General features: G+C 35.4%; 2 protein-coding genes across 6 annotated transcripts in view; both read right to left on the minus strand.

Moving 5' to 3' along the window:
* The window catches only part of TRAPPC13 (trafficking protein particle complex subunit 13), a 24748-nt gene extending 1586 nt beyond the window's left edge, over nt 1-23162 (minus strand). The window contains exons 1-12 of one of the 4 annotated variants that reach the window (XM_063321283.1): nt 23029-23162; nt 16466-16534; nt 15504-15603; nt 14819-14903; nt 13970-14097; nt 13759-13831; nt 11303-11347; nt 7868-7885; nt 5517-5650; nt 4207-4405; nt 1094-1194; nt 61-208 (exon numbers count right to left, since the gene is read on the minus strand). In XM_063321283.1, coding sequence (XP_063177353.1) covers nt 61-208; nt 1094-1194; nt 4207-4405; nt 5517-5650; nt 7868-7885; nt 11303-11347; nt 13759-13831; nt 13970-14097; nt 14819-14903; nt 15504-15603; nt 16466-16534; nt 23029-23074 — 1146 coding nt within the window. In that variant the 5' untranslated portion in view covers nt 23075-23162. Of the gene's footprint in view, nt 1-60; nt 212-1093; nt 1195-4206; nt 4406-5516; nt 5651-7867; nt 7886-11302; nt 11348-13758; nt 13832-13969; nt 14098-14818; nt 14904-15503; nt 15604-16465; nt 16535-23028 lie in introns of all 4 variants that reach the window. The other 3 variants (XM_063321282.1, XM_063321285.1, XM_063321284.1) reach the window with 3 other exon arrangements.
* SHLD3 (shieldin complex subunit 3) lies at nt 17542-23166 on the minus strand. 2 transcript variants are annotated; one of them, XM_063321289.1, is made up of 2 exons: nt 23029-23166; nt 17542-20908 (listed from the first exon to the last, which is right to left on the minus strand). In XM_063321289.1, the coding sequence occupies exon 2, from the start codon at nt 20770-20772 to the stop codon at nt 20023-20025; it is 750 nt and encodes a 249-aa protein (XP_063177359.1). In that variant the 5' UTR covers nt 20773-20908; nt 23029-23166; the 3' UTR covers nt 17542-20022. The 2 variants fall into 2 exon arrangements, with proteins under 2 accessions (XP_063177359.1, XP_063177361.1); XM_063321291.1 differs by lacking the exon at nt 23029-23166 and adding an exon at nt 22396-23022.
* Nucleotides 23167-23169: the final 3 nt, after the last annotated feature.

Consider the following 23169-nt stretch of genomic DNA (forward strand, 5'->3'; position numbering starts at 1 on the left):
AAGAATTACTAAGCTTATAAAAGAGCTACTTCATAACAAAATTGTGCTATAAAGACTTACTTGCAATCCCTGCACTGAAGACAGCAATGTAAGTGCAAGATGGAGGGATGAACTTGGGTGCAGCTTTCCAAGTTGCCTTCCTGAAACTCCACACCAGTGGATGGAATTAGTATTGCACATTTCCAAAACCAGATCCATAGTCCTTTCACTGCTAGAGGAAATTGAAAAACAAGAATAAACCTGTGGGCTTTTTTTTAACATTCAAGGACTGCAGACATGTAAAAGCTTCATTACTTTATTATTCAGTTTACTATTAATCAAGCATTTATAAATAATTATAAGGCAGTAAGCAAGATTTACTGCGAAGCACAGTAGTTCAGTTGCACATAGCTTTGTCTGACACAAGCGTCCTGCCATGGGTTTAGCAACACAGGATAGTGCAATACTGCTCACGTTTTGGATGGAGCACAAGATTTTCACAAGAAGAATCTGCAGACCAGATACACACTTTATCCCTGGCTTCAACTTCTATTTAGAATTACTTTATTTAAATATCACTCCTGCAACTCTTCTGTAAAGGGCTACCATAGATCCTAGTGTAAACACAAGCCAAAACACAGATAAAGATGTACAAAAGACTACAGTGACAATGTTTAGCAGGCATTCTAGCAGGGGTGCAGAACTAGTAGTAAAATCTGACTGAATACAAATGGCATTGTTTATTGATAAAATTACTTGTAGTTAAAAAAAATCCTATATATGCACTAATTTTGTTATTAGATTAACTAAGATGATTTGTGATTGAATTATGGGGTGCAATCTTAAATGATATTGCAGCCAGTTCCATGGAATTCCACTACAGATTTTTGACAATCTCCTAGTTCAAATAGTATTAGCAGATCATGATGGAAATTTTTTGTTTCTTTGAGTTTTTTTAAAAACATTGTAATCCAGAAGATCTGTTTCAAGTCGTTTCTTTACTCATAGTAAAGACCAGGTTTGAGTTGTTTCAGGAGAAAGTATTGAAAAATGAAACAGACAGCCACAACTTACCCACTCAGGAAAAAGCACAAGAATCACAGGACATCATTACCTGCAGTTTGTTATTTTACATGTAATGTCAAAAGGTTCTTCCAAATTCACGGTGTCTGGTATTGTCTCCAAAGAAAGCCTTACATCACCATATCCAGGAGCCTGAGAAGGTACAAGAATGTATATTCTCAGATGATGCATAGTAAACCTCAAGTTTTTACTAGTCAAGTTTTCATTTACTGCAACAAGCTTAGAATAAGAAGAATTTGAAGAAACAAAATTGACTCTTTTTGATTTGTACTCAAAAGTAGTGCTCCATCCACTACTGATGACCACCACCTTGATAGGTTTAACAATTCATTAGACAAGGATGATCTTTATTACTAAGTTTTTCAGATAGTTCACATCCATAAAGTTTGGATACCCATACACAGTTCCTGAGATCAGCTTTAGTCTAAGACCTCTCCGTTATGCACATAACAGATAAACTACGGACAACATAAGTATAGTTTTCCTGCTTAAGCCCGCTACTATTCCACAGTCTAAGAAATAAGAGATTGTTCATTCTCCTTGCCACTTCAGTCCTCCAAACGTCTGCTAAAATAGTTAATTGCCACCAGTTAGGAAGGCACATGATATGAATATTTGCCAACCAATTTTGTCAAGAGCTGAACACACTTCCTATGGTCTACTAACAAACCTGTGATAAATATCCTGTTACTACCAGTCAGGGCTGATTAAAGATGGTAACCTGCAGATAAAAAACTTTCCATTTCCAATCCCCACAAATGACAGATAAGGAAAAAAACAAGGGGAAAATCTGTCCTGCCTGACAAAGCTTAGATGTGACACGTGTTCCAATTCTGCTGATAGAAGGACACTGTAGTAAAAGTTAGTTTACAGCTTGATTAAAAGATATACCTTAAGAGGCCCAGAAAGCCAGTGACAGGTTGGGAACAGGTTTTAGTCATATACAGTTCATTACAGGCTGAAGACAGATGACATTTTAAAGAAAGCATATTAAATTGGACATTAGAGTGAGCAAAGGGCTGCCAAACCAATGGAGACTTCAGACCAGTCAAGCAACATAAATAAGCTTGGAACCTTTCATGAAATAGAAGTAATTATCCAGCACCAGAAAAAGGCATATCTTTTCAGCTGTATTAGGTGACATGAAGGATTCTACTGGAAAAATTGTACCCAGTTCCCTAAGCAACGGGGAATTTGTCATAACATTAGACTCTTCTTTTAAAAGGTATGTTAAGAAAAAAAAAACACAAACCAACAATAAAAGCAGTATTTTATAGAATAAACTTAGGAACAATTGACCAAATCAAGACAGGATCAGAGCAGATGACAAGGCCTAAACCAGTACATACCTGTTGGCCTTAACAATGAGATACCTGCGAGAACATATGCCTAGAAGTAAAAGCCTTGCCGTAGCACTTCAAGGAGGAACGTCCTTTTCATCAAAAAATTAGATAATTGCTCAGAGTATGGAATCAACTAGAAAATTCTTTGCTTGTGCTACTCAAGAATAACGTTCTTTGGACTGGCTCTAGTCTAGTCCTGGATTGAATGCCCGTAAGCAGACGGAGCACCCTTGGCATACTGTGGACACCACTCCACAAAAGCCCTCAAATTATGGTATGTGGGGGTGATCCAGGATACTTGTTCCAAAAGTGCATTCCTGATCTGAACCAAAACAACATCAGAGGTAAAATTCAGGGTCTATGGGGGAAACAATGAAATGGATTAGGAGGAAAATGATGGAAAGCGAAAGGAGCCTAGAAACAGGATAATCTGGTAGCATTTAAAAGATGAGAAGACAATGAGAGGGAGCTGCACTGCAACTCAAAGAGGAAAAAACATCCAAAACCTGTTTGCTGCTTTTCCAAAGACAAATGTTGTTCAAAGTATACAAAATAACTCATGTTTCTCTGTTAATCACTAGCACAAAACAATGACGGATGACTAAAACTAATCCTGGAGTGTGGAGGCGTGTTAATCACCACTGTATTACAAGTGCAATTCTCAAAGGTTCAGCGAGAAGGGATGCAGCGTGACGGAATACTGATTTAGGGACAAGGGAAAAAAATACCTGCCTTTAAAGAGAAATTATAGGAAAGGTCAGTTGAAAATGAGTCAGTTAGAAAACAAGCAGCAAGTTTCAAAGTAACAGAAATAAAGTTACTAAGTTTTTCTAAGTTTAGAAAAAAGGGCGGTTTCTGATGTGATGGGGTTATACAGATCCTTAACACATCAATTAAAAAACAAAGAAGTTTCAGTGACTTAGCTGTGAATTTCCAGGATCCAAGTTTGCTTGCCTAGTTCCTAGTCAATGTGATTTCCCTACAGAACTGATCGATTTACTAGAAGATGGGGCAGGGGGAGAGACAGAGGCAGAAACTCAATTACAAGCTTCGTAAACTCAAAGCTTTTTTACTTCTCTCCCGTATTACACCATCCTCAATTCAAAAGATGCAAATGAGGTTTAGGCATTAGAGTAGACGGGCTGTGCAGCTGACTTAAGCAAGCTAGTAATTACAACTTAAAATTCACAAACAATTTTTAAATCGATCAGAATAGAATAGATTTTCAATCAAGACTGTGGACATGAAAGATAAATAGTATTATCCGATACATAAAAATTGTTACTTGAAGGTAAACTGTCCGTATGAATTACGAAGCAGACTTCTGTGTCAACAGCATACTTAAAGGAGTTCCTTTATCAGTGCTTTTCAGTTTGTTGCCAGGTGGCATCCAAGAAGTTAATTTTATAATAACCGATGTATTTTGCTACATAGGTTACTCGATTCTGGCAATTCAAGTGCACAATTCATTAAGTTATGCTGTTCAGTGCTATGAAAAAAGATGGAGGCATGTTACGTGCCAGAAACAAATCCTCAAGAAAACAAAAAATGTTGCCATTCACATTACCAAAAAAAAAGAATGCTTTTGTGCAGCTATAGTCCCTCGGAACAGTGGTTTTTCCACACTTCACTGACCAAATGTATTGAATAACTTTCTCAAATATGTATAGAAACACGTGAATTCAGAATGAGGTCCAGAAAGTAAGCAGCTTGAACTTTTCCTTCAAGTCATTATTAAATTGTTCATTGAGTTGCCTTAAAAATGGATGCTAAGTTAAACTGATGTTTAAGTTAAACTTACCATTCTTTGGAGCTGGCTAGTTTGCAGCCTTCCTCGTTCACCCAGATTAGTTTTCCATACAATGTCCAGTTTACCAATCACTGTTACACCTTTTATTACTCCAGCTTTTTCTGCAAATTCTTGTTTTGGTTTTAGGCAGTATAAATATTGACGTGTATCCATAGGTTGTAAATAAGTCCTTGACCCAAAAGTAGACTCACTAAAAGAAAAAAATATTGGGTCTTACGCAGTTTTTTTTAGGAAGACTTAAGAGCCCAACCTTTTTTCCCATCCCTCACCAGTCTTACTCTGTGTGTGTATTTTATTCATGGCAAAACACATTGAATTTTTTTTTTGTTTTCACAACAGAAAACAATTCTAGAATTTACGTACCATAGAAGACGAAGGGGAAAAAAAATTACTCATCTGAGCCAGAGAGAACCGAGGTGGAAATCCACTTTGCTACATTATCATTTATTATCTAGCATCTTAGCATTTAAACAACGCTTTTAATTTTACTTTTGCTATTTGGTAAATCTCAGTGTCACAAGCTTAAGACCCCCATTCAGGACAGACGCAAACACTTTGTAAGAACAATGCTCCACTATGCTGCAGGTGAACCCTGTGACAGGCAAGACAACAGAATTTTCACTTCAGCCCCAACGCAGAAATACCTAAACATCACTTCCTCCAAAGACCGAAGCAATAGCAAAGCACAAACAGCCAAATTTAACTTCTACCCAGATACCACAAGCTTTTGTATCCACAACAGTTTACTGAACACAGTAGAAAATTCTTCTCATATTTGGTGTTTTACTAATTCACACCAAAAGGCATTTAATTTATTTCAGCATGATGGATTTTTATTTTTTAAGATCCCATGAGAGCGTTCCACCAATTCACGCTGACTGCTGCCTTGCTAGGTCTTGATTAGAACAATTGAAAACAGTTACCAGTCTACTTGAAGGAAGCAAGGACAAGTCAGATGATCTGTGTGTACATATTTAGCCTTACAGGATCAAGTCAGAACCAGACGGGATTTAAATTTTACATAGGAGATACTGAAGTAGTAGGTTTTCATGCTAGCATGTCACCCATGTTACCAAATATTTGAGGACTAAGCTGGATATTTCTCTACTAGGTAGAATTACAAAGTTGTAAGAATAGTTTCTATAAAAAGAAAACTGTAACAGCTTTTCTAGCTGAATACGTAACAGGACTTTGATCTTTTTAATGAAAGTACAATCCTTCCATTACAGACGTCTTGCAGAGTAATGATTATACCTCATCAAATCACAAAATCAAGGCAAATATCCTGAATTTGAACATACCTTTCCCCTGCTGTGTCAACTGTGTTCAGTTCTGCAACATTGTACATCATAGATGGCTCTAAAGAAACCTTCTCCATAAACATTGGAGAGGTCGTGATATTCTGAATCTGAGCTTCCAGAAACACTTCATCTGTCTGAAAAAAACCAAAAGTGCGAGTTCATTAAAACGTGATTAGTGTTCTTAAAAGGAGTAGAGAGTCCTATTGTTAAAAAAAAGTCACATGTGTTTAGTTCATGCCTGCAAATCAAATTAATTAATGCAAGAAAAAACCTTAATCCCAGTAACAAGAGGAGCAAAAGTGTTAGTCAACAGGTATCTTGCCAAACAATGGATGTGGGATAATTTTGCTATGTTCTAGCTATTGCTTATTTGTAATGCACTGGGTCACCACTTCCCAAGACTTTTATCAACTCAATAGCAACTCAAGTTTTAATCTGAATTCTTAAAAAAGAAAAAAAAAATAGAATAAATGGTAAGGAATTGCAGTGCACAACAACATGCCATGCCAGATTACTAGTGCATCAAGCTCTATAAAAAAATTAAAATAAGTGTGTGTGTTTTTCTTTAACTGAAGCAAAATAGTTCAGGTACATGCTCTAAGAATTTATTATAATTCTGAAAAACATTGGCGTACTGGCTAAAAAGCAAAAACCAGCCTCCTCTCTCACTCAGCTGCATCATGCCAATGGTTACCAGTATTATATGCATCCAACAGTTTAACTGGTGTTCTACCTTCAAAACATCCTGTAAGACATATCTGTTAAATTAAGCTAATGCCTGAAGATGGTATATAAGGACCAATTCTAGCACAGGAACAAAAGCTACAGACTATTAAACTTCAGAAACTGAAAAATCAAGGAACTAGAGCTGTGGAATTGCAGACCAGTGAAGTCACTTTGCAGCTGTCAAATCTCAGGATAGAGTAATTACCTAAGGCTCAGACTACTAGAGACATGAGCCCCTGGAGAAGTGAAAAATAAAACGAAAGAAGTGCCAATTAAAAAGAAAAAAGGAGGAGGGTACCAAATCTGCATTTACAGGGGAGTTATTCATAGAATCATAGAATGGTTTGGGTTATTCAGGCAGGTGGACTAGGTGGTCATTGTAGGTCCCTTCCAACTGAAATATTCTTTCCTATAAATTCAGTATGAAGCAGCTTAGGTATTTTGTTATGATAAATTAAAAAAAAAAGTATTTTTACGGGGAAGGTGGAAGGAAGCTTACAGTTTCTTTTTAATCAGTGTAAATAAATGATTTCATTATACAAGTGGAGTCCTGCTTGTAAATTACAAAGTGAAAGTGGGACAAAATAGTAAAAATATTTTTAGTCTCAAAAGGCATTCTGTTAGAAGAAGAAACACAGAATGGTACTGGAACTATTTGTTGTGCCTTATAAGCATGTTAAACACAAAATAGATGATAGCATATATATAGTTATGAAAACTGTGCAAGTGCCATGAGTTAGGGACAGACCTCAGGCTTGCAGAAGGAACTGGAAATAACCCCAACTAAAACATGGCTCTCATTACTACTACCACCTGACTGTCACTTAAATTGATACTGTTTATATCCCATAAATCCATTGCTCAAAGTGTCCATTTACCCAAATTTTAGTTGTTTTCAATGCAGCAACCATAGGCAGAAATTTAGAAACAGCTAATTTGAAAGAGAAAAGAAAAAACAAGCAGCATAATGAAAAAGCAAATTAGTTTTTGTGTTATTCCTAAATTGGTTTAATATCACGTTTTTTTAAAAAGAATAAAAATCCTTAAGTACTTCAGAAGAATGCACTTTATTTTAATACAAGGCACACCTTAAAAGTGAAATCAGACTGCAGAAGCATCATACTAACTCATCAACTGTTACATGCAGTTAAGAGTTGGAAAGTGCAGTTCCAGCTAGCGAAAGGAAGGAAGAACATCCAACTGCTGCTCTCTCCTCAAACCCACTGTCTCCACCAACCAGGCGTGAAAAGTTGCGTCACAGCTTACCCAAGTGGTGCTGTAGTAAAACCTACATTTCTATGGGTCAAAAGCAGGAAAATTTTAGAAGGGATTAATTCCCATTTTCAAATAATGAATCTAGTCAAACTTCGATGAGGTAATTTACAGGAGGACCCCACAAGCAAGAGTCTGTAATAAGCAGCTTTTAGTTTCAACAATGGGTGTTAAAGAAAGAGCTAACCATTTAAATGATTAGCTGCGCATATAAAGGTGAGAAAACGTCAGTTCATGATATGCAGAACAAACATTGCTTTTCCATTATGTTTTTAAAAGAATGTTAACAAGCACAGAGACAGATAGGCAATTAAAAAAGCATACATATTTATAAAAAAATAAATAAAAATTACCACAGAACTGAGGTCACTCTAATGGGAAAATAAAAAAAGAACACATTAGAGAAATTAGAGTTAAATGTTAAAGAAAAAGGAGGCTAACTTTCAAACAAAATGCATTTCTGCATTTTTTTTGCACCATCTAAACAAGATAGCATTAGTAAGACAGAAACGTAAATAAAAATGGATGCAAACAAAGATGACAACTACATTTCTAATAAGTTATAGCTAGTATGGTTACATGGTTCACTAGCTTTGCTTCAGAACCAATCCAAAGTAGAGCCTAAGGCACACAAGTCACAGATAAGATATGGTAGAACAAACTGACCCAAAAAAGAGAGTTAGTTTTTGAGCAAGTTTAAAGTTTGTCCTGAATTTAAATCCATGCAATGGGTTGTATATGAAATGGAAAACCAGTACTTGTTATTTTACAGATAATTCGAAGTATCCACATACATAAGGTCTCAAAATAAAATTAATGTGGGAATGTGTAGCAAAGCTACAATACTGCATCTTATAGGCAAGTTAATCAGGAAAAACTATTTTTTGAATATCCATCATTCCAAAAACCCAACTTCAATTGCAAACTTTGTTTTCTTAAAGGTCTGCATATTTGCCTCCCCTATGCATGTTTGCAGGAGCAGAACCTTTTACTGTGCCTTTTCCAAGGCACGCCAGAGTCACTGAGAGACCTTCTATAGATTGGGGCAGGTAATTCAGTCTCAGGGTTGCAGCAGGTTAGGGCGACAGGGCATGCGTTCTATGCACGAATTTCAGTGATCAACTTGATTTGAATGCTACTGCAATACGAGCAACAAGCAAGAGAATTAAAGTTCAGCATCATTCCTTGCCTTAGAAAAAAATTAAATTAGGGATTATAATTTCTAGTAGAAAATAATTTTATTGACAGACTTTATGAATAGATAACATCAGATCTGTAATATTAATGGCAACTGTTTAACTGTTTAGTCAACCTTTAAAGACCTTTAGTTAATTAATAACTGACACATACCAATTTTTCTTCTCCCCTGCTCCCAAGGATACAGTCTTTCTTAATATTCAGGATGAAGGTCTTGGTACTTTGACAGCACCATAGTATCACATACAACACCTAACCAAAGACTTATTTCTAGGTTTTTAAATTTTATTTAACTTCTGTGGTCACAACACATAACAGCACTTTATATACGTTCAGAAATGAAATATGAATGGTACTATATCAGTTTGCTAGGCAAATGAAAATTGCTTGGTTAATATCACCCAAAATCTTAAAAAAATTTTTTTCAATCAATCATATGGATACTATGATAATGGGAGTTGCATAAATTCCTGAGCAGGAAGAACAAAAGGCACCAAATCAGCCTTTTAAAACTTTTACAGGGGTGAAAAAAACAAACCCAAAAACCCACAAATACCAGCTCAGACACTGAAGGTTCTCATAGATCTTTATCATGAGGAATTGGTGGCTAACTGGGAAATGGAGTTTATGAAGGCCCTTATAAGGCCAGTCAGTAAAACAATTTTGTAAGAAAAGAATACTTTTGACCTATGTCAAAAATTTGCCAAGAGTTTACCTTAAAGAGGTTTTTATTTCCATATGTTGTGAAGTGTTTCAGCAAAAAACAAAATTTATATAGAGAGATGGCAACATTTAATTTAAGGTATCTGTCCCTTTTTCCCCTAACAGATATTTTCTGTCCGAAACAATAATATAATCCATGCACAAAATGGGGGTTTATTTTGTTCCCAGAGGAATTATCTATTTTCTTAGGATTATTTTTATTCTTAAATCACAGCAGGAGACATTCCCACTTACAAATAACACCAGTTCTATAAGGCACTGGACTATGTGCTTATGTTCTGACCCTACTCAGGTATCTCACACCTGGTCAGCCTATCAAGGATTGAAGCCTGTGGCCTAGACAGATGTACCAACATATTTGTAGGGAAATGTTTTTCTCTGTACTACGATATTTAAATCGCTTATGACCTATGCCTTAATTTATCTAAATAAATTACACTCTCTATATTAAATATCTCATAATTTACATGCTATTAATTCACAGCAGAGGAAAAATCTTTATGGAAAATTTCCTGCACAACTCTGAACCAGACAGATCTTTGCATCTGGAATACTCATTTGTAGAGCAGAAATTCTTATCTGTTACTTCTTTTTGTTTTCTCTATTGACACTGTCAGGAAGGGAAAGAAATACAGTCTTCACACCTCTATAGCCATTATCTTGCATGATGAACCCCAGGTGTGACTATGATGGAGATAAATATTTAGAAAAATAGGTTTGCAGACTCTCTGCTTTTCTACATGCAAATTCACAGCACATATCTGCTTAATTAAGAACAAAGAGGACAGCAAAATATCTTCTACTTAGCTTAAGTTATTTTTCAAATTGCCAAAATTCCATATATTTTCTTCTCCTCTCACTGACACTTTGGTCTTTTTTCTCCCATGTACTATTCACTGCAACATAAAATGCCTACAACTTCACTCTATCTTTTAAACTATTTCAAACAAACTGTTTAAGAATGCTAATGAAGGTTTTCAATGAAATGACTAGGAGTGTAAGAGCTGGCCATATTTCAGGGGTTATGAAAAAAGTTTAAAACTCATAATGGAAGCTCTCAAAGTACTTTGCAAGTATTAGTCTGAACTTCATACAAACAATGCAGAATACGGTACTCACAAAATTAAGCTACTTGCTCAGTTTCACAAAGCAGTTAAGTGATAATGATGAAAACAAGCGTCCCAACTTCCTACATAATGAGATATTGTGGAAGTTGATACTCTATAGCAGATCTATGTAATACATATATCCACAGGGAATGTCTATAAATAAAAAGAATGCTGTACTTAATTTGTAAGAGTTTCCACTATCTGTGTCAACTTCAGTTAAAATTCTTACCCATTAATAGCTAAAGACAGATGCTGAAGTATGTCCAAGTAAACATACATGGCATATATAAGGTCATTTAGTTTTAAGTACTGTGTATAACTGCTACAAACGTAAACATAAATTATTGAACAGAGGGGTCGTATTTACCTTGGGAAATTTACCCAACCTGGTAAATTATTATCTGTTTTGTGAACAATCCCTTACAGTAAGTACTCTATCAGCCTAAATATACAAGCAATAACGGAAAACACTTGAGTTTACCGGAAAGCAGAAAATATGCAAATTGCTGGTCAACTGCATTAAGGTCCTAGCATGTCTGCCTTAGTTACGATCTCTTTCCCTCTCCTTCATCAAAAGTACATTTATTTTCACACTAAATTATATAAATCCCCACCTATGTTTTTCCCTTTAGAACTGATAATTTTTCTCATAACCATTCGTGCTTAAGAAGCTCTTTGAATTTAATCTAACCACCTAATGTGAAGTAATAGACCCAGCACTCACCAAAACAAACAGAAATACACACAGATCTCACTTACCTCAGCATTGTAGAATTTGGTTTTCACATCTAGTGGTTTAAGAACCTGAATTAAATGGAAAAAGATAGATTGACAATTGGTTTCTCAGACAACTTCACCATAGAGGCATAACTTAAACTTCACTTCTTTGTTTATAAGTGCTAGGATCTTTACTACAGTGTTATTTCTCTTTTTTGATCTTACACAGAACAGGTGCATAATGGAATATATAATACAATCAACTCAGCTAAAACCTCACAATTCAGAGTATATACTTGCTGCTTCTTATTTGCACACTTGGCTGCTTTACTACGAAGCAGTTTTCTCAGACTGAAAACAAATACTTCTCCATCTAAGCACTGGCCTCTTATGAAACTAGATGAATTCAGTGCACTAAGTAGATCCATGTCTTTAAAATAACATTACATCCATCTTGTATCCTGAAGTGGTCTGCACTTGCTTTCAAGAGTAATAACCACGTAATATTTACACGTCCTTCAGTGTTCTGCCGCAAACAAAAGTTGCTAAGGGCTTCTCTAAAAAATTAAATAGAGAACTATTCATGTGACTAGCTTAAGCAACAAACTATTGCTAGGCTTCACCTCCCTCTTGAAAATGCAACTATTACAAAAAATAAAGAACCAATGAATCATTTTAATCTCATGAGATTAAATCAGTAAGAGAAAACATTTTTGTGATATAAAGGGTGAAAATAAAGTGTTGGTTTTTTAAGTGCTTGAGTTTCATGCATAAAGCCACTACAGTTTACACATTCAAATACAAAATGGATATACACTGATGTAACTGAAAGAATTAATCTTCTATTAACACTTGTAATGAAACTAATTTAAATTATCTTGCTGAAGACATTTACTTCCCTTTATGCAGGGAAACTTTTCTTTTGTTTACATATGAGTGTACTGCATCCTGAGATACCCCTAAAGTTCCAAGTTGTGAACAAATCTCTTAGCCCTGAAGAATTAAAGATTAAAAAGTAGTCTTCACAGAGATTTTTGCATTATATCATGCATAATGTTCAAATCTCTCAAGTAATCATCGCTATCTCTCTCTAGTCAGAAAAGTAAAAACTTTTATTTAGGTGTTTGTTGGTTGAGTCGCTTTTTACACCAAATATTTTGCTTCAGTGGGCTTCCTATTAATTTCCCTAAATGCTGATGTTTTCTCGCTTTCCGATAAACAAAGTCTTTCCACTCATTCCAGTAAATTTCAAGTGGCATTCCAGTAAAAATCAAATAATTATTATGAGGTTCACATGCCCTCCCCCGTCCCAAACCAAATAACAGCCAAATCTTAGAAAGAATCATTCTTTCTCCATATAAACATAATGCTGTTAAATACTCAGAGGAGTCTCTGGAACAAAAAGGCACTATTGATCAGTGTTAAACTACATATAATAGTTGAAAAAGAAGCTGTTTAAAACCAATTGTAACACCTGATCAACTTAAAAGATCCTAGAAAGCATAACTGAAAAAACAGAGAATATGTCACATGAAAATTCATAGGGAATAATTTCCCAGGGATTGCCTGGAAACACCTTTGGCTAATCAATATCTGCCATTTCAAGGCCTGCAAGTACTAAGAGCACTCAGGTGTTCTTTATCTGTAGTGCATGGTAATTTAGCCTTCTAAAGACTGAAATGCTTTTTTCTGAAGTATCTAGATAGAATACTAGAGAAGAGTGAAATGAAATCACGTGCAAAAGATATAGGTCTCCTGTATCGCCAGACACTCTGTGAGAGCATCTAAAAATTTATTCAGTAAAGCATGTCACCTAATCCTCCATTCTATGGGAAAGAGCCCATAATTATCCAAATCTCAGCATATTTCTCTAAAAAGTAAACATCCATTAAATACACAGCTAAAACAGACTCTCCTGCCAGAACCAGTCCACAGATAACAGCAATTTCCTGCTTTCCTCAGTTACTCTAATCTTAAGTCTTGAAATTCACTTGGTGGAACAAAAGATTTCAACTCTATCAATTACTTCTGTGGACATTAGACATAACACATTAGACTGCTTTGCTTAGATTGCTTTAAAAAACAAACCACTAACTTTCAATTTAAAAACAGTTGCACACAATAAAAGGCAAATCAGAATTTTACAATCTAAGCTCAAAGGTTAGATGTGTCAAAGTCAGAATGAACAATACTTGTTCTCTTTGAAAATAATCATAAAGCTGGCTGCCATAAAAAGTTTTTTTTAAAGAGAAGAATTTTCTTTCTCAATAAATGAATAAAAATGGTAAGATGTAATATTTAGTATTTATGAATTGTTCAACTGCATGGTATTTAGAAACCATCAGTTCATGTGAAGTTTGAAGCAATATTTTTTATCAATTCACTTTTAAAAGTTGAATGGATTTTTCGTGTGTAAAAGTGCTTCTGAAGTATCAAATGTTTTAAAATAGGTTTTCCAGATCCACCCAGTTATTGGAATAGAATACTTTGGGCAATACCTGAAATTTGAAGAACTTCCTGAAGTACATCTTCTCTCCTGTTTGCGTAGTATAACTTACTGCACAAACTAAGCTGAAAGAAACAAATTTTTAAAAAATAATTTTGAATTACTTTAAATTTTGTGCCTATATCAAAGCAGCAACAGATTAGCATGCATGTGCTGCAGTTTCATATGAGCTCATTTAATCATAGAAAAATTTAAAACCTTACATGTGCGTTCCTATCTCTTTTACTTCATGATGGATCACATCATCAATGCAACAGTCAGGTTTAAGTTCTGCCACTGCAGCACTAGAAGCTGAAAGGTTCAAGCGCTGAGAACTTGTCTGAAGATCAGCCTGGGGACAGAAAAACAAAGCATTGGTTAGAACTGCAGCTGCTTAAAGCAGTCTAAAGAAAATAACTTACATTATAAAGTACCAGGTTTCACTGAGCATTATGTACCTTACATGTTTTTATACATACAATTAAGACATGTTAAGACAACGACATACTTGTCAAAGCTAAAGACAAGTTCTAAAATGTATATAAATGGTCCAATCCTTTAAGATGCAGCTTATAAAAATCTCTATTTACTTTTTACATTGAGTTTCATAATGACTTCTCGAATTTCTATTCTCAATGTATTATTTGTTCAGCAGAAAATGCAAAAACCTGACACATTAGAAATGAACTAATTTGAAATATAAGAAAAAGACAAGTCAATGCATGCTTCACATATACTTGCTTTGAAGACTCCATTGAAAATTAAAATAAGCAAATATAACTCCAATTTTTTAGCCATGGAAATTTTGCTACACCAGTTCTCCAGAGAAGCTTCATAACATGTCTATTTATTTGATACAATCCTAGTTTTTAATTTTAATTTTTAAAGATCTCTATCATGATTTCTATTTTTGTGTCTTATTGTTTCCAATTTCCAGGTTTATTTTCTGATTTGGAAAAAGTGACACATATTTCCTGAAGTCTCTGTATTAGCATTAAACAAGATTTTGTCAGAAATCATACCTAACATTTTATTTTTTTATAAATCCAGTAATTATATTTATTTTCACATACCTTCACCAGTATGTCCTTGACAACTTGATTACTATCATTGTGTACACTAATGTAACTGGAAAATGTCTCTCCCAGAAATATATTTCTGTGTTTAAAAAAAAAATAAAATATTTAGTAACAGATATTTAAAAAAAAATAAAGGGGTTTCAGTGAAATGTTCTCTAAGTTCTAATTAAAATACATATACACACATGTGCACACACACGTGTTTGCCAAATCACATCCTAGAAGTACGCTGGCATTTTCACAACCATACTTCTAAACCTCATCCTTCAAAGACAAACAACTTCAAAAGAGAACAAACAAGTCACAATTTGTTTTCTAGATAAAAATCTGAGAAGAATAAGAAGATGGCTTACAGTACCCACAAAAACCAATGTAATAAACTCTGTTAGTATAAGATGTAGTTTACAGTCATGCATTACATTAGAAATTCACCTACAGCTGCAAACTTCTTTCAACTGTCAATCCTCATTACGTTCAGAGTCAGGCTGCAGACAAGGAATATCAGGCAGCAAAAATTCATATATTATGTCACATTATAAATCAAGCCACATTATTTTTATAACAATTGAACATCTCATTGCATAACAATGATGTTCAAAAATAATGAAATGTAACAAACACATCAGTGTTAAACGAATCCTAAACCTTGCATGTTACAGTTACAATAATTCATTCTTACCCAAAATTTTGAGGCAAAGTCAGCATTTCTCCTAGCATCAAAGTTTCTGCTCCCTTTACAGTAGAAGGATCATCTTTCATGAGCTGATTAAACAGATTACCTGTAGAAATATCAAATTACTAGTATCTAAATATTTGTTAAGTCTAAAGCTTTGTCTACATTCAAGTTATGACACTTAATCACTTATTTAGATGTAACTTAATTTAGGCACACTGATTTTATAACCAACTTCTTTAGGCATGAAATACATATCTATAGGTCTGCTTATAAAATATAACTTACTTCCAGGCACTCATGTCCAATAAATCATTCAGTATACATACTGAAGGGTGCAATCCCACAGGCATTGCTCAAATTAACATTAAAGGGAAATTCTGCCTAAGTACATTACATAACGGAACTAATGAACCCCACTTACTTTCTTCCCCTGCTTGCTTTGTATATCCACACAATCCTCTTTTCTCGAATCTTTCCTTTGCCTCTTTCTTATACTTGACTTCTAGTCTGCAACTATTACTGGAGGACAACACAGGGATTTCCAATTTATGACTGTACACCAATTCAAAACCAGTGATTCTTGCAAAATAATTTTCCATAGAACATTCATGTGTTGGTTCTAGTTACCACAGCGTTTTCTACAGATAAAGACAGTAAAGACAAACTTGCTACAATTACACATTTCTCTCTCACAACTGCCTTCCATCTTGTGTGTTAATTGCTCAGACTTCAAGGTCACATGTTTGCAATATCATCACCAAGCTTTCAAAGCTGTAGGTCAAGAGCTGTAGAGTGCACCTTGGTATTTTCCTATAGCCATTACCTAACATAAAATATATTACTGTTTCAGATTATCGTCTATGGGAGGTCTAAGATTTCTCTGACATCTAAGTCGCAGATGCTCGCGTTGCTTAAGTGTAATAATATGCAATACATACATAATCAGCCTGTAGAAAAGACATTACCTGGCAAATCTCTTTCTTCACAAGTCACCGGAATATTAGTGAATAAAGTAGGTTTGGTTAGCCTCATCACTGCAAAAAGCAGAAAATAAACCATAGGTCAATGAAACAAGGTTTTAAATTTTTTTTTTATTTTTTAAGTATAATTTTGTCTTGCTCTCCTTACACCAAAAATCCACCAAATCTTAGCCTGAAAAACAGTAACACCTTTTTAGATCACCTGGCCTTTTTCAATATAACTAATTCCCTGCTGCTCTGAGATCCAAGAGCACTGGTGATGCCACTGTTCCCTCTTGCTTTATTCCCCTGGTGCGCCAACATCTACCGCTTTCAATCTTATGTGCTAATGGTCTTATACATGTTACAGTTCAGCGCTTTGTGGAGTTCAGAAGTGTACTAGTTTCATTTTTTGTGGACTCTTCTAGTCTAAGTGCCTGTTCTGTGATCCTGGTTGGTCTAGAATGGGAGATGATGACTATACGGACCCTTTCAGTCAAACTCGAGGCTATAAAGCATTGCTTTTACACCCGAATCTCCAGAACATACGCAAAATAGAGTTACAACTCTAAAAGCCTACATTATTTATACAACCACTTTTTCTTTTAGTCATGAACTTTAAACTCAAACCAGCAAAACCAACACAAAAACTTCAGGAACACTCACACAAACCTACTTTATCAATACTGACAAAATCAAAATCATTAAGATCTTGCTATTAAAAGACCTCTACTTCAAGAAAGTGCTATTTTCAAAGGCTATTTTAACACAGAATATTCAAAATTACATTATTTTTATTTGTATTACAGATTTAAGATGTCGCATCTTAAATAAATTCCTCCCTATTTACGTAAACCAATGGCCCTAATCTTGCACATACATTCTCATGAAAGCATTCACATGGAACAAAGTTCAGCATTTGTAACCTTAGATGTTGATCTGAATATGTAAAAATTATTGATTTGTTTTTCTTTGAAATTCAACAAACATAAAACCATACAATTTCTGAAAACTAAAGCTAAAAACTAAAAAGATTTCTCTTGACAGCAACAAGTTAATCAACACCCTTGCATTGACACACGTATTGTGCTTTTATCTTTATTGTACTTCTGTACATCTTATATGTCTCATCAGCATTCACTGTTTCCAGCTGTATAAAATATTCAATTATTTCAACATACATTTGGGTGTAGCAGGCTGTATTGGTTCACAAGAACTTACACTACCATACAGCAGACCTATGCTCATTTTTCACAAAATAAAGGTAACACCTTCCCTTTGTTATCATGAAAAGTTGAAAAACATGATCTCTGAGGGTTAAAACTACAAGATAAATAAAAAGCCTCATAATACACAAAACTGAATAAATGGAGAACCAGAGTCGGCATTGAAAATGAAAAGATAAACACTGAATTATATATGCATATGAACCAAGCATTTCTGGAAGAATACAAACTGAAAGTCTGGATTTCAGCTTGTACATTGGTGCTACCCAAGACTAATAATCCTGAGGGAAACCAAGTGTGGTGTTCATTTTTTATTACACGACAGCTATCAAGCTGAAGTGCTCACAGCTAGCTCTGCGTGTATCATTATTCATGTACGAGCTAACTCAAAGCAGCAGAAAGCTGACAGCTATCACTGAACAGTGACACTGATCTCTCCTTCTGTTTAGTAAGATGTTTGTTTAGCTCTTTTGTCAGTATATTAAATAAATATAGTGGGACTGTGTTATTGGCGGTTACTTAATTTTATTCAAATCTACTGTAAGCCCATATAAAATAGTACCTGCTGACTGTTTCTAAAGGAATAGTTACAGATCAAGTTTACTCATGTTTAAGACAGTAAATAAATAGATCATGGAATTAAGTCAAAACACCAAGAAATTAAGATATGTAGATTATCGTATTTAATAGGACTACTAAATCAGTATTAGAAAATATTATATCTTTGCAGGATGACCTCTCATCTCTTTTCTTTTAAGATCCTAGACACAAAACACAACATTAAATAAAACTCAAATCACACTGCATTCTACTCCATTTTACCTTTAAAAATGCTGACGCACAAAGAAGCTCTGTTACTACTAGTGTTAAGCTCAGAAAAGTTATTTCCGTGAAATAAGTTTGTTATATAAGCTTTAAAACAAATAATGATCCTCAGTTACTCTAGCCAGCATTTTACATCAATTTTGCTAAGTGGTAATATTAAATGTCACAAACACCACAAATATCAATATAAGGCCCCCTTAACAATCAAAGTTTAGAAATATATGTCAATGATCCAAACTGAGCAGTATCCTTAATTTTAAACTACAAAAGGACATGTAATTCCTATAACAAAATATAATTATTCCAACATAAGGATGTCATCAAAAGAAAATTCCAAGTAAAAATCCACAGGGATTTTATGCAGTTTTTACAGAGGGATTTACATTATGCTTATGTGCACTTCTATTTTACCAGTGTTAATGATAATCTAAAAATCTACAAATACCATTCACTTATTTTCCCCCTTTTCCAGATGCCACAGACCTTGACCTCCATCTACAGCAAAGCTACCTGGAGTTAGCAGAGGTGCCTCAGCGAAACACATACCCTTACAGTCATATCAATTCCAGTTTAACTGCTCTGCTGACCCTCCAAACATTGAATTGAGCAGGCACAGCGTGACCTTGAACCACTTTATTTTCAGGTGACAAAAAGTCATGCTAAACTCAACCTTTTACCACCACAAAACGCATTGAAATCCTTAGAGACTTTTACCTTCCATAATCACATCAAACAGAGGTTTACAGATAGAAGTCTGATTTCTTAATTTCCTGACTTGTAGCTGGAAGTTAGTGCTTTCTTGTTCCCCAACATAATTAGAGACAAAAGACCAGAAACATCAGGGGAAAAAAATAACCTTATTACCAAAGTCATAGAACAGCAAATGCTAAGTTGTCCATTATTTTCCAGCATGAGACTTCTGAAGCTGTCATCAGTACTTCTGGGAAAGTACAGATAATGTCACTAAGACAGCACACACATGTAATAGAAAATAAGTTTGTATTTCACGTGAGGGCTATGCCTTCATCAAAAAACCCCCACACACTACTTTCAGGAAATATTAAGATCTTAAAAGTCTCAGTGTCAAAAAATACTAGAGATCCTTATAGTGATTATACCAACTCACTTAAAAATATTCTTTCTTCTCCTAATTTCAAAGGGGCACAGTGCTTCACTAAATGCATAAAATTTATTATCTGACACAGCTTGCCATAATAGTCTGGAATTTTTATTTTCGTTTTTTTCCTTTAGACCACCAAGGTACAGAAAAGCTATATAATGCAGTACTAAACCAAACAGAAACTTACTAATCTTAATAGAAGTATTCATAAGTCTCCTGGCAAAAGAAAGTTAAATAAATATATTATGACAGTTAAAAAAACTGCAGCAAAGTAATGTTAAGTGGTTTTCTGCTCGTTAATTCATCAGTTGTTCTAAAGTTTGTATATTCTAAGCTGCTTAAAAACCCTAGTACTTCAGACAGCAATTTTATTATTAAACTCTACCTTACAATTATAAACTAAATATAATTCCAAATTTATGTACAAGCAAATTCATTTTATCAGTAAGGCTTAGCTTTTCCCTAAGAATATTTCTCACATATTCACAGTATAATATATCACAGAAAATCCATATCTGTCCCACAGGTCTTTGGATAGTAGCATTGCAAGATGGCAGTTCATTCTGCTTGATGAGTCTATTCAGTTTTATCCAGATGTCCTCCAAATTCTGATTATTACAAATAGACTGTTCAATTGTCCACTTTGCTCTATAAAATACATGCAGTTTTAGTCTCTCCAAATTGCTTTGCAGTTCTTGAGATAAAGGAAGAATCTTTTCTTTAAGCTTAGGGCTAGGGAGAGAGACACTCCAAGACCTTTTCAACTTTTGTTTTCCATTAGGTGGTGGTTCTCCTTGATTCTCCAAGTTAATTGGTCTGTGAACAGTTTGTGCATGGATTAAAATCTGTCCATGTTTCATGTTAGACTGAAACTCAAGGAGATTTTTTGTGCAGTCATAATCAGGAGATCCTGTAACATATTCTGAAGGTGTAGAAAGCTGTTTCAATTCTTCTGCTTCCTCACAAGAAATAACAGGTGGCTGCTTTTTTGGTTTCAGGGGAAGTCCGTATAAATCATTTGGAAACCAGGGTGTAAATCTTGGTAACTGACGAATAGGAAACTCCCTCAGTGCTGCTTCTGCAAGTTTCTGCAGTTTTATTAGATCTCTCTGATGTGGTCGATAATGCAAGACCACTTCCATACTTGTTACAGTAGAAATCCAGTTATTCTTAGGAAAAGGAACAGTCTCTTGGTTAGGATTCTCAAATCTAGACTGAAAGATCTTATTTACAAGAATTTCCTTGTCCCGTGCTGCAAAGATCTGTGGAAAACAGGACCTAAAGCAGAAGTATTATAAAAAAATAAGATACTACCATATTAAGAAAATCATTGCTAGGATATTTTACAAAAAAGCAATATGTAGTAAAAATAAGCACGATATATACCATAACATTCTCCTTTATCCAGGCTGAACATTAGCAACATTCCATCATTACCAGCATAACTTTACCACGCTGAACATTAACTGTATGCACGCAATTTACTCAACACTGTCCTTCCCAAGAGTATTCTCTTACTGTCACCATGTCATACCTGCCATTAGTCTTGCCATATTGCTGTGATGCGTATTAAAAGACATACAATTACTACTGGCTATTTTCTCAAATTTACCAGACAAATCTTTTTTTTTTTTTTAAAGAGTGTTTTCCTCCTACACTTCAACATTTTGTGCCAGGGCATATAAATCAACTAGAAAACATGTGTGCTACAAACACCCCTCCTAAAACAGTACTGACCAATATAGCGGTTTTTAAAGTCAGAAGTTGAAAGGGAAGTGCTATAGGCAAATTAAAGCTGTCTGCTTCCATTTCATATCAGAACTACGCATTTATTTTTAGTCTCAGAGATTCCAAGCAATACATGCAGCCAACCTTTTAGTCCCTAACTTAAGGATCTGGTAATTCCTTAATTTATTAGATTTTAGAATAACTAAAAGACTCATTAAGTCCTTAAAAACTTTACACTTTCATAAACCATTGCTTTCTTTTACACAAATATTAGATTAAATGTGTGTGTAGAACTACAAAGACTACTATGAAACGTAACATGCACTCTCTTGCTCTCCTGCTTTTCGCCCTTAACAAGTTTGCAGTCACTTCAGGTTTCCTGCCAGAGATCAGCAACATACAATGACATTAAAATCAATAAAATCCAAGATTTTTTTTAAATAGGCACAATGTAAAGAAACCCTGATACCTTTCTCACTTCTTTTGCAAAATCTATAGCCCAGACACTGTACCAAATTCAACAGAAGCCCAAGGATTGTACTAGTTTCTTACAAAAGCAATATGATCCATCATAAAAATTTTTTCTTTGAATTAATTACTATCAAAATGCATTTTAATGTCAGCAGCTGATAATGTTTCATGTTCTCAGGTTTGTGGGTTTATTTCGTGTGTGTGTACGTACATGAAAAAAGGGCTTGTTGATCTTTGAATTATTATATTGAATTATAATTCCACATATTATAATAATGCAATTATTATTTGATATATTATATTATACTGAATTATAATTCAATATATTGTATTATTATTATATTGAATTTTACATGCAGATACCATTAAAAACTCTCTCCAGCAGTGTTGTAAAACTAGTAAGTGGGCAGAAGACAGGGTCTGAAATCATCTACGCACCTGCAATACTTTATCCATCACTGATTTAGAATGGTTGCAGAATTAAGATTTTAACCAACTATTTATTACTCCTACTTAACTAGCAGCATTTATTTTACAAACACGGTCAGAAGAAAAGAAAGTATTACTTTCACAAGGTGAAAGTAGATTCAGGCTTTTCAGTGTTTCAGCTGCTGACCTACTGGTACCCAGAAATGCCAGCAGAAATGATCAAATCCTTTACAGGGCTCTCTTGATTTCTGTATTAATTCTGCAAGGCATGCGAGAGACAGACACATCTTTATTTTCATTATTCGTGACTCTAAGGATATAAAGCCAGTAGCTGTGCACAAAGCATGAGGGTAAAGGGGCAAAAGCCATTAATAGGGAGAAAACAAATGAACGGAGACAGCAATGGACTAGAAAGGAAACTTTTAAAAAAGGTTCTCTTATAAGCGATGAAAGCCCTGTGCAAAACGCAGACAGGTGGAGCCGCCGCGACGGCCGCACAGCTCTGTGCGGGGCCCTCTGTCACCTACAGCCTCCCCCGCGCCCTGGCCGGGCCGCTCCGCGCTCCACCTGCTTCTGAACCGGAGGGAAGAAAGCGGCCTCCCCTCCGGAGCAGACGTGGGGTTCCACCACTGGTTCGAAACCCTCTAGGCCGCGCCGCCTCCCCCCCGGCCCGGCCCGGCGCGCCCCTCAGGGCCGGCCCCAGGGCAGGGCCTGCGGAGGCCGCGGCAGGAGCGACCCAGGCGGGCACCGTCAGGCTGCGCCGTCGATACCTTTCAGAGCCAGCAGGTGTTCCTGCTTGGGCTGGTTGACGTCCATAGCACCGGCCTTCAACCCCTGCAGCAGGGCAGGCGGGCTAAAACACTGTTGGGTGGCGGAAGGGACTCGGCCGGCAGAGGCCGGGCAAACCTATG

The sequence above is a fragment of the Chroicocephalus ridibundus genome, chromosome Z (assembly GCF_963924245.1).
Source record: "Chroicocephalus ridibundus chromosome Z, bChrRid1.1, whole genome shotgun sequence".
NCBI classification, from domain to species: domain Eukaryota; kingdom Metazoa; phylum Chordata; class Aves; order Charadriiformes; family Laridae; genus Chroicocephalus; species Chroicocephalus ridibundus.

Bases quoted from the DNA above. Each gene is read 5' to 3' on its own strand.
- SHLD3 (XM_063321289.1), bottom strand. From the start codon at position 20,772: ATGGAAGTGGTCTTGCATTATCGACCACATCAGAGAGATCTAATAAAA.